Consider the following 10,534-nt stretch of genomic DNA (forward strand, 5'->3'; position numbering starts at 1 on the left):
TAATTCAACGCATAAATTATGATTTTTAAGGTTTACAAAGAACTAATTATGAAAGTTAAGTGCGAGAAAAATAACTTGATTGAGGCAAAGAGCTCGTAGTTATTAAATTGAAAATTCAAAAAATATTTATGTATACCGTATATCACTACGCAGACTAAAGTTGTTTTGAGATGGAATTTTCTGATGCTCAAGAATTCCTAGAATTGTGGTTTTTGAAGCAATGGTATATTGAAATGAAGCACTGGTTATTTTTGTGGTTTTCAGCTCAATACCACCCAGCTTGCCCTTTATTCACATTTTCTTATATTGGCTTATTCACTTTAACAATATCTAACAATGCAGGCATCAACTTTCCAGTCAAATTGTTAGCTGAAGTAACGATTGCTGAACCGAAAAAAAACAATTCTGTGGTCTTCAGATTGGTTTTGAAATTTTTTTAAATAGTTTGAATTAGTTACGGTCGGATGCCGAAAGACCGACTTGACAAACTCGATGGAAGAGCCCATGCTGCGAATTAGCAAGAAGAAACGTCTAGTGTGCAGAGCACAGCTATCTAAAGACGCCAATCTCCTTGTCAACCAATAATGTGTTGGTTTGTGGTGCACCCGTAGGAGTGCGTGCTTTGTAATGAAAAGATTTGCCTCACAATCGGGAAACTTATATTTGTACAAACCGCATATACTTTTAGGCAGTCGGGATGCGTTTACAAGGAACCGGACAAATTTTTAACCGATCAAAAATATGACGTCTACATACTGTTTACACGGAACCGTCTCTTTAATTGAATAAGAAATGAGTTCCTTTTTACAAGGAACCGGATCAACCGGATCCAAATTTGCACGGCTAGGAGTACGAGTTCAAGTTCGAATAGTTCTGTCACGTGCGCCGGAATGCCGAACCTCTATAAAACGTGCAACTTTTTGACCGGTTCAAAGTTCGTCCGGCGTGTAAATGCAGCAGTCTCAGTCTTATCATCACAAAAATCTAATAGATCTTTCGCTTAAATGATCACAAACCAAGGGCTTCAATTCGACTGTTGGAAGACTGGCTTGCATGATGTTTGTATTTCTGTATTTTATTAAGTCCAACCTCGGCTTGGAGTGATCGTAGTCACTCAGGCGAAATCAGGTAAGGTCTATTTACTTTCCAAGTAATGGAAGAAGGAAAGAAGGGAGGGATAAAAAAGAAAAGAAAAAAACTAAAAAAAGAAAGGAAGAAAACTGAGAGAAATAAAGCAGAGCAGAGCAGAGCAGAGCACTCTGTGAGATAAGACTGGAGGTGGGACTGGAAACGGGTTCAGAATCCGACGCCAGTAGTACTAGCCAGTCAGCGGATAACAATATTCAAGATGGCGGACGCAAAGATCAAAAGTTTGTTATTTCAAGTTCTTGTGTTTTTGCTGCTTCTTTATCCAAAAACCATCAAAAGTATTAATCTCGAAGGCCTCCCGAATGTCATATTATTACTCGTAGATAATTTAGGGTTTCGAGACTTGGGTTGCTATGGAATAATGTCTGTGAAAACACCTAACCTCGATCAACTGGCCAAAGACGGAGTTCGCTTTAACCGTTGGTACTCACAGTCATCTAGCGCGTCTACGCGTGCATCAATCCTTACAGGACGTTTACCAATCAAAACTGGAATCCTCAAGAGTCGGTATTTGCCATATAAAGCCATGCCTTCACTTGCATCGACTGGAGGACTTCAACTGGATCACATCACTTTAGCTGAAGTCTTGAAAGCCAAAGGATACCAGACTGCCTTTGTGGGGCACTGGGGGATGGGTTTAGGTCGTAAAAATGCTTTCTTACCGATCCACCAAGGCTTTGATCATTGGTATGGTGTACCAACTTTACACAATAGCTATTGTATTGAAAGAACGTCGTCTAACTCTGGTAACGACACTAATCAAACTAACTTGTATAATTATCATTACCCCGATGACCGCGATGAGGATCTTCCAACATCATTCCTCATCATCACTATCTCTTTTACTATCATTTTTGGAGGATTGGTAGTACTTTTGATATTCAAGAAGATTAATATGATGATGTTTTTCTGTCTAGCAGCCCCTGAATTAATCCTTTTGTATCTTGTTTATTTTTCGTTTGATTTGATGGATTTTGTGTATTTGAGGAACTGTGTACTTTATCGAGATGGGAAAATTATTGAACAGCCTTATACGGTCAACAACATGACTTTAAGATTCACAAGAGAGACTCTAAAGATATTGAATGATTATTCTGCAAGGAAGAGCCCATTCTTCATAATGCAGAGTTATTTGAACATGCACGAGCCATTGTATGTATCCAATGCTTTTTCAAACTGCACTGAGAATGATCTGTTTTTATGCTCATTACTGGAGCTTGATTGGAGCATTGGTAAGATTATTCGTACCTTAGACAGCTTGGGGAAGGAGAACAACACTCTTGTTATCTTGACGTCAACTGGTGGACCTTGTGTAGAGGTACATGGTGAATGCAGCAGAGAAAATGGACAACGTTTCACTGAATCTGAATTACATAAAGAATTTAGGAGTAAGTGCCTAAAAGGCAAAATATTACCATTTATGTTTCTTCACAAAAAAAGCTTACAAAATTTATCAAACCCTGAAACAACCTCTGGGTTAATCCCAAAAAAAATTCACTCAAGGCAGGGCAAACTCAGAGCAATGGCAATTTAGCATGTTAGGTTTCAGGGCTGGGCGAATCCAGGAATTTTAGTAGGGGGTGACTATTACAAAGGTTTTACCAGGAATTTGAGGGAAGGGGGGGGACGATTACTTGTGATATACTAAAAATGTTGAGCAAAATGGGGGTGGTTGTCACCCCTTTTACCCTCCCCCCCCCCCCCCCCACAAATCAAAGTACAGAATGTAAATTCATATGTTTTAAGACAATAATGATTATTATTGTTGCACTTTTCATAATTCTAGAATTTTTCACCATAAACATGATTTACATTCATAATGTGATTAATGTAAATGTTTGAATTCTTAGGTGGAGGGAACAATGTCTGGGAAGGCGACATAAGAGTACCGACCATCATGAGGTGGAAACAAGAACTACAACCAGGGCAGATAATTAATGTTACGACATCATGTATGGACATTCTGCCAACATTAATGGATCTGACCTATCAGATTTCATTAGAAACATCAGAACTTGATGGCAAGTCATTGGTCCCATTTCTTCGAAATTCAAGTGCCGTTACGCAGCATAACATTCTTTACCATTATACTGATGTTTTTAAACCTTCTGGAGTGACTTACGGGGATTATAAATTTGTCTTTGTTACTCAAACAGGTGAGTGCTATTAATCATTATTAATACAGAAATAAAACATAATCAAAGCCTGAGGGAAGTCATGGATGTTGCAAGGGAATCAAGGGTGGTGTAGTGGTAGTACACTACACTCTCACCCCTGAGGTCTCAGTTTCGATTCCTGGACTTTGCATTACATATGAGTAGATTTTGTTAGGTGTCTCCCTTGATTCAAAGATTTTTCTTTGGAATCTTGGGTTTTCCTCTCTGCAAAATTTAGCATTCTAAATTTCAGTGAGTTAGCCATGCTCTAACTTAGATCAATGCAGAGATTGTTTTAGGGTTCGATCTGAGTTATCTGACTCTAATCAGTCCAGAGGTTGTTGTTTCAGGAATTGATAACTTCGATTTTCCCCCCTCCATTTTCCTTATTGCATCTTGATAGGAATACTGTTTTTGGAATATGTAATGTGGAATATTTCAAAATATGCTGTATTTTCCAATGTTCTCCCATACAACCTCTGTAATTTTGTTCTTTCTCTGACCTCCCTACCCCTCAGAAATTCCAAATTCCTCTGTGCTAGGGCGGGGGCAGGGGTAATGGATAATTTTTGGAGGAAATACATCTTGTTGCTATGACCCTGAAAGGGGAGGTTCCTTTTCTTACCAATCTTAATCATGCCATTTCTTGAACTAAAATAGAGCTAAACATTATTTCGTACCCCTACAAAGGTGGAAATGGGGCTTCATTCAAACCATTTAACCACCCCTAGCAATGTGCCTGCCCAATACACTGTAATGCCAACTCCAACCAGTTTTCCCCTCAACCAGGGAATGGCTAATAATGATAAATCTAAATAAAATACTTATAAATATAATAACAATAAACCTTTTTGTACCTCGATTAAATTTCAGAAAATGGAATACCATATTTCCATGATCCACCACTAGTGTTCAACATGGAAGCAGGTTTTGGAGAAGGTAGACCAATGTCACCAGAAGAATTCCCAAATACAGTATTGTCCCATGTTTTATCTGAGTTGGAAGAACACTTGGCAAAGAGAACCGATAAAGGCACATCTCAGTTTGACAGTTCCTTTCTTCCTTGGCTCTTCCCTTGTGCCAATATGCCAAGATGTTTGCAGGTTAATATAGAGGATGATGACTTCAGTGAACTATTAGATAACAAATAACACTATGTCATTCCAGAGGCATTATGATGCCCTCCTTTAAGGGGACAGGGAGCGGGAAGATGGTGCTAGGGGAATATGAACAGAGGTAGTTTTCTTAGGAGATGGAGACATGGATTACAGCATTTCTTTGATTCCTTCTTCTTAGCTTTAGGTGTCCATTTTCGTAGCTACTGCTTTCTGGGAAGACATAGCTACTATGTCATCATGTGTATGTGTAAGTAAATACAGTAAGTAAGCAAGTGGACATATTTATTCATTGTGCCCCTAAGAATTGAACTTTTCTTAACTTAATGTGTAAGGACACTTTTCAAATTTAATTAAGTGCATTGCCCTATAAAGCTTTACCTCTATGGGGGAGGGAGGGGGGGGAGGAGGTCATTTATAATTATTTATATTATTTTATTATATTTAAACTTACTCACCATTCTCTAGAGATTGAAATCTTGAAATCCACTGAACCAATAATTGATGAAAATCATCCTTATCTCATTTGTTTTTATTTGTTTTTTTATTTGTTTTTTTCAAAATAAAGTGAAGAACATAATGATAGTAACCAGCTCATACAGGAAGAAATGATGCATAAAAAAATCTTGATTGAAGCCATTATTTATTTTATTTTTCTTTGCAGCTTGTATTTGTTACTGATACGTAACTTAAATCAAAGATTTCCTTCAAAAAGAAACTGAACTGACATGAAGCTGATCTGTATGCATCTACCTTTCTCAACACTAAACTTTCTTTGGTTTAAAATTATCACTGAAACCCAATAGTAAGACAACTTCTTGGATGATTTTGAACAGGGCACTGCTATTTTACAAATCCAATTGGAATTTAACTCTTTAGGTTTTGCAGAGGGAGGAAAATCCGATCTCGTACCCAGACCCTTCTCACCAAAAAATCAAAGGCTCTGCTAACACACAAACCAGAAGACCCAGATTCTAGGTCGTCAGCCTATGCGCATGCTTCAAACATTCTGACATCCGGTATAAATTCAACCGCCTTTTTTTCTTCAAAAGAAAAACAATCAAGCTTAATATTTACACGTTGTTAATGGAACAGTTTATTTGTCTGTGATTAACATTCCAAAAAATAAGCAATTTAGCAAGACCCTATGATGTGTACGGTAAAGTATTCAAATTTTAACTGTTGGCTGTAAAACTAGCGAACCGGAAACAGATAATTTATACAAAAATTTAAACCAATCAATTACTACTTGCTTCATTAATTACTTGATCATCACAGTCTGCATTATTCTTATTTATCCCCAGAACATTTTAAACAAACTGCATACCAATAACTGTAATATACTTGCGTGCATTTCCTGTGGTTAAAATAACTTCCTCTGTACAGTGTACTGTACATGCTGTGGTTATGGCTAGGTATTGACCGGAAGATTGTGTATGCTGTCCTCAGGATCTTCCATGACCTTATATTGGTATCCTTTTCTTTTCTTGAAATAAAGTGTTCTATGAGAGAGAAAAATGTTTCATTTTTTTATAGTGATACTAATATAAATAATATATAGTGCTCATAAAGATAAGTAATGGTAATGATAATAGTAACAAGCAGTATCCATTATGGTGACAATAATGATGGTGATGATGGTGGTGATTATAATGATGCATGGTAATGATGATGGTGGTGATGATTACGATGATGCATGGTGATGATGGTGGTGATGATTATGATGATGCATGGTGATGATGATGGTGATGATGATTACGATGATGCATGGTGATGATGGTGGTGATGCATGGTGATGATGATGGTGGTGATGATGATTACGATGATGCATGGTGATGATGATGGTGGTAATGATTATGATGCATGGTGATGATGATGGTGATGATGATTACAATGATGCATGGTGATGATGATGGTGATGATTACGATGATGCATGGTGTTGATGATGGTGGTGATGATTACGATGATGCATGGTAATGATGATGGTGGTGGTGTGATGATTATGATGAGGAATGGTAATGAAGACGATGAAGATGCATGATAGTGATGATGATGATGCATGATGGTGATTATGATAAGGCATGTTGATGGTGGTGATTGTGATGATTATGAAGATAGTATATGATGATAATATGATGTTGCTGATGAAGATGATGATGATGCTACTGATGGTGATGATGATGATGGTGGTGATTGTGAAGGTGAAGATCAAAATTGTGGTGCTGCTGTTTATGGTTGTGGTGGTTGCTGATAGTGGATATGAAGACCATGATGATGATGTATCTTATTTTGTACATGAAATATCTCCAATGTCATACACACTAATGTATATATATATTTTACTTACAAGATTATTCCAATTGGAATGAGCAAGATCCCAGAAAGCAGAAAGAACGTAAAACCAGGCAGCCAGGAGACTGTTTTGCTGTAAATACTATTGAATATTAATGAGGCCAGTAATGTAGACAGTACCTCTAGTGAGGCAACAGCAGCAAACATGGTACCTGAAAGAATGATGATAATTACAACCATCTCCCTCAAAGCTTTACTAAATCTGAGAATGTAGTAAGAAACTTGAGATGACATCTAATCTATTAAATCTATTTAGCAGTTGTATCACAGAGTGGGAACAAACACAACACATTAGGTTCAAGCTAGGTGAAAGCACAAAGATGGAATTGGAATTTAGAAGTTAATTTTTGAGAAGGAAGGAAAACTGGAGAAACTGGAGAAAAACCATTGAAGCACATGCAGGAAGAACAAACAAACAACTCTACCTCTACTCACATACGATACTGAGACCGGCAAGTAATGAACCCAGGTGGCATTGGTGAGAGGGGTGAATTAGCAGCACACACAACCCATGCTTCTATTGAACTGCATAATTGTGTGCACTGGGGGGGGGATGGTACATTGCCTCCCTTATAACAGAGACCTCGCCATGCCCCTGTACAAACTCACTTCCATTGCAGTGGTTACACACATAAGTTAGAAAAGTTATTAGGTGTTAGGCTCCTCATAAACACACAAGTCTTAAAACTGTTCTTACTAGTTTTATGAGCTCAGGGTAACACTTATAGCCAGTGGCTCACAAACATGTGACCCTTATTGGAATTGGAATCATGTGATGGCAGCCATCGGCAGGAACAATACAATCGTTTTACATGAGAAAGAATTCAAGAGCAAAGGGATTTTATTGTTCTACCGTCTAACCACAGGAAGTCCAAGCTGTATTCATTGGCACTGACACATGATTGTGCAAAACCTCTATTTAGAATTTACAAGCGCACAGTACAGACCTTGCTCATCTGTTTGTACAGATTTGGACATCATTGCCCTCATGCATGGTACTGGCCAACCATCTCCAAAGGCAAAAGCAGCTCCTACAGAAAAGGAAAGAAAGTTGAAACACTTGTTCATTAGTTATTATGGGGGAAAACACTGACAACCATGTGCTATCAGCCAGATAACTCGTGATTTTGACTGATGGATTTTTTGGATGAGACAGGTATTCAATGACGTTTAGCAAAATCAAGCAATACAGTAGTTAAAAATTTCATATCTTAACACAACACAACAATTAAAACCACATCTTACTACTTACCCAAGAACATCATCCACTTGCGTGTCGCAAAACCATAAAATATAAACACAACCAACGTAATCATCATCCCAAACACTGCTATGAGATAGTCTGACACTTTGAAGTACTTGGTCAAAATTGGCATCCCAACAACCACCCCTAGACCTCTTATGAAATACACCTCAGATAAAAAGTACCCAATGTAGGATGACGAGAATGACAATGGCTGGTTGATGATGTAGAGCAATGATGTATCATTGAATCCTCCAAAATCTGGAAGACGAGAGCAAAAACTTTTGTCTAATTTTTATACATATGGCAAAGAGTATGGAGCACCCTAAAAGGGTTGGGATCCAGGAATCTGAGAAACAGGTTGATAATTGGTAATTGCCTGGTCAAAAGTTTTCCTTGCTGGTCATTTTGACAAGCATTGTTAAGCCAGAAACAAGGCATAAAAAAGCTAAAAATAATTTCCCAAGTCATTATGACCATAAACTTAAAAATTTGGCATTGGATAAATCTTACTGCTGACTATGCAAAACAAAACCAAAGGATGTTTGAGGACATGCTTCCAAAAAAATGCTTAAAATATGGTTCCCAAAAATGCTATTTCCTGCATTCTGGGAATATTTTGAACAAAAAAGGTAAAGAATGTATCCCAAACTAAAGAGGGGGCAGCTGCCCCATTGCCTTCCCTCTCCTCTCCCCTCCCCTCTCCCCTCCCCTCCCCTAAATCCATCCTTGTAGATTATGAGACTAAAAGTGGGGTTTTAAGACTTGACGTAGCCCCTGTATAAACATACTTATGAGTACAATAGGTAAAGCTCCAAAGAGTACAACCAAGAGGTACAATCGCTGATCTTCATCTCTTGCCTTGAACAGCACTGTCAAAACATTCTTAATATGGCTATGAAGCTTGATTAATGGGTTCGCATGTACTTGATCTGTAGGGAAATAGGACTCTCGCAGCCAAAGGCTCACATACAAAATAATACAGACATTGATTGCAAGTGCTAACCCAAAGGCAGCCATGAATCCTGAACTGTCAAGAAGGACTCCAGCAACCATCTCCCCTCCACTTGCTCCCAAGAAAACCATGGATTCCAATATACTTATCCTTAACGTACGGCTAGATTTATCACTTACATCAGCAATATAAGAAAATACAGACGAGAGAACCGTTGCATAACCTCCAAAAAACCCAGAAATGACAATTCCAATAAGTAGGTAGTTTACATTGACTTGAAAAAAGTGAACATTTAAGAGATAATTTATGTTCATTAATGCGTTCCCAATAGGAGGGAGTATCATTATAAATTTACGTCCAACAGAGTCAGACCATGAACCGTAAACCAATGAAGCAGCAATAGAGGGAACGCCGAGAGCAACGGATTGATAGACCATCCAGTTTGAGGTGTCTTCTTGGACACCATCACGTTGTGTCTTAGTGAGGTTCTCGCAACTCGTTTCGTTTAATTTTTCTTGGCATATTTTACGATAGGCCAGTTGTTGGAGCAGAGGAAAGCTCATAAATGTACAAAACATGTATAGGAAGAGAACTGGTTCCACTGTAATGTTTCTAAAGATGTTTGAAATCTTCATTTTTGCTGAGATAAGATGCAATGTGTTTCAACGTGCGCAAAGATGCTCGAAATGAAAATGGCTTTGGGCAGGATAATACGTCATTGGTTAATAAATATAGAATATAGTATCTCCTACTTCTGGACAGGCAACCCAAGCAGTGTACTTGAAGCTCAATAAGTTTTTTTTTTTAATACGTGAAATTGTAAAGAATGTCCTAAATAAATTTGTTTTCAAGTTAACTTATCAATATATGGGGTTTTTATCGCCTTCCGAAGTCATTTAGCTATTTTTATTTTTGCGAGTTTTTATTAAATCGCCATTTATTGGGCTCCCTCACAGGCAGCCCAAACAAGGTTCCTGTGTATGGTTTATAAGGGAATGTATGGGAGTTATGATTAAGGTCATGAAAATAAAATGTTTCACTCAACAATGTGCTTCAAAACTTGTTGCAGTCGTTGCTTTTACTTTGTTCAGTCTTCTGGCGACGTTTCAGCGCGATTTGAGGCCATTTAGTAGGTTTTTTCAAAATCCGCTCTTCTCTTAAATAATTATTTAGGTAGAGAAGAGCGGATTTTGAAAAAACCCACTAAATGGCCTCAAATCGCGCTGAAACGTCGCCAGAAGACTGAACAAAGTAAAAGCAACGACTGCAACAAGTTTTGAAGCAAATTGTTGAGTGAAACATTTTATTTTCGTAACTTTATCATAACTCCCATACATTCCCTTATAAACCTACACAGGAACCTTGATTTGGCTGCCTGTGGCTACCTATGTTTTAACAATTTGAAAGCAACCTCGTTCCCAGGGCCCTCTCGGCCCGACTCCAAAACAAAATGGCGGTCGTCGGGGAGAAGACCCTAGTAAAGGCTGATCACGTGACCTAAAATACTCCAAGATTTTTTTTTGGAGTATTTGATCACGTGGTTCGGGCCGAGAGGGCCCTGGG

At 38.1% G+C, this 10,534-nt stretch overlaps 2 protein-coding genes across 3 annotated transcripts; one reads left to right on the forward strand and one right to left on the reverse strand.

The window, feature by feature from the left end:
* The first annotated feature begins 184 nt into the window (after positions 1-184).
* LOC148905267 (arylsulfatase H-like) lies at positions 185-4,695 on the forward strand. Of its 2 annotated transcripts, XM_089040704.1 has the most exons (4): positions 187-1,128; positions 1,473-2,537; positions 3,000-3,305; positions 4,179-4,695. In XM_089040704.1, exons 2-4 carry the CDS (start codon positions 1,511-1,513, stop codon positions 4,454-4,456), a joined length of 1,611 nt encoding a protein of 536 aa, XP_088896830.1. In that variant the 5' UTR covers positions 187-1,128; positions 1,473-1,510; the 3' UTR covers positions 4,457-4,695. The 2 variants fall into 2 exon arrangements, with proteins under 2 accessions (XP_088896829.1, XP_088896830.1); XM_089040703.1 differs by having other exon boundaries at positions 185-2,537.
* A 351-nt stretch (positions 4,696-5,046) lies between these two features.
* Positions 5,047-9,744, reverse strand: LOC116291569 (lysosomal proton-coupled steroid conjugate and bile acid symporter SLC46A3). Its single transcript, XM_031698743.2, has 5 exons — positions 8,808-9,744; positions 8,026-8,277; positions 7,721-7,804; positions 6,769-6,925; positions 5,047-5,922 (listed from the first exon to the last, which is right to left on the reverse strand). Exons 1-5 carry the CDS (start codon positions 9,604-9,606, stop codon positions 5,832-5,834), a joined length of 1,383 nt encoding a protein of 460 aa, XP_031554603.1. The 5' UTR covers positions 9,607-9,744; the 3' UTR covers positions 5,047-5,831.
* Between the last annotated feature and the right edge of the window lie 790 nt (positions 9,745-10,534).

The sequence above is a fragment of the Actinia tenebrosa genome, unplaced genomic scaffold (genome assembly GCF_029948245.1).
Source record: "Actinia tenebrosa isolate PJP-AT-01 unplaced genomic scaffold, QUT_ActTen_1.0 PGA_scaffold8__29_contigs__length_14323225, whole genome shotgun sequence".
Taxonomy (NCBI): Eukaryota; Metazoa; Cnidaria; class Anthozoa; order Actiniaria; family Actiniidae; genus Actinia; species Actinia tenebrosa.

Excerpts from the sequence above, each read along its gene's own strand:
- LOC148905267 (XM_089040703.1), top strand. The coding sequence starts at position 1,349 with ATGGCGGACGCAAAGATCAAAAGTTTGTTATTTCAAGTTCTTGTGTTT. Across the intron at positions 2,538-2,999 it reads ATTACATAAAGAATTTAGGA|GTGGAGGGAACAATGTCTGG; the intron begins GTAAGTGCCTAA and ends TTGAATTCTTAG. Across the intron at positions 3,306-4,178 it reads TGTCTTTGTTACTCAAACAG|AAAATGGAATACCATATTTC; the intron begins GTGAGTGCTATT and ends ATTAAATTTCAG.
- LOC116291569 (XM_031698743.2), bottom strand. The coding sequence starts at position 9,606 with ATGAAGATTTCAAACATCTTTAGAAACATTACAGTGGAACCAGTTCTC. Across the intron at positions 8,278-8,807 it reads TTTACCTATTGTACTCATAA|ATTTTGGAGGATTCAATGAT; the intron begins GTATGTTTATAC and ends CTCGTCTTCCAG. Across the intron at positions 6,926-7,720 it reads TGTACAAACAGATGAGCAAG|GTACCATGTTTGCTGCTGTT; the intron begins GTCTGTACTGTG and ends TCATTCTTTCAG.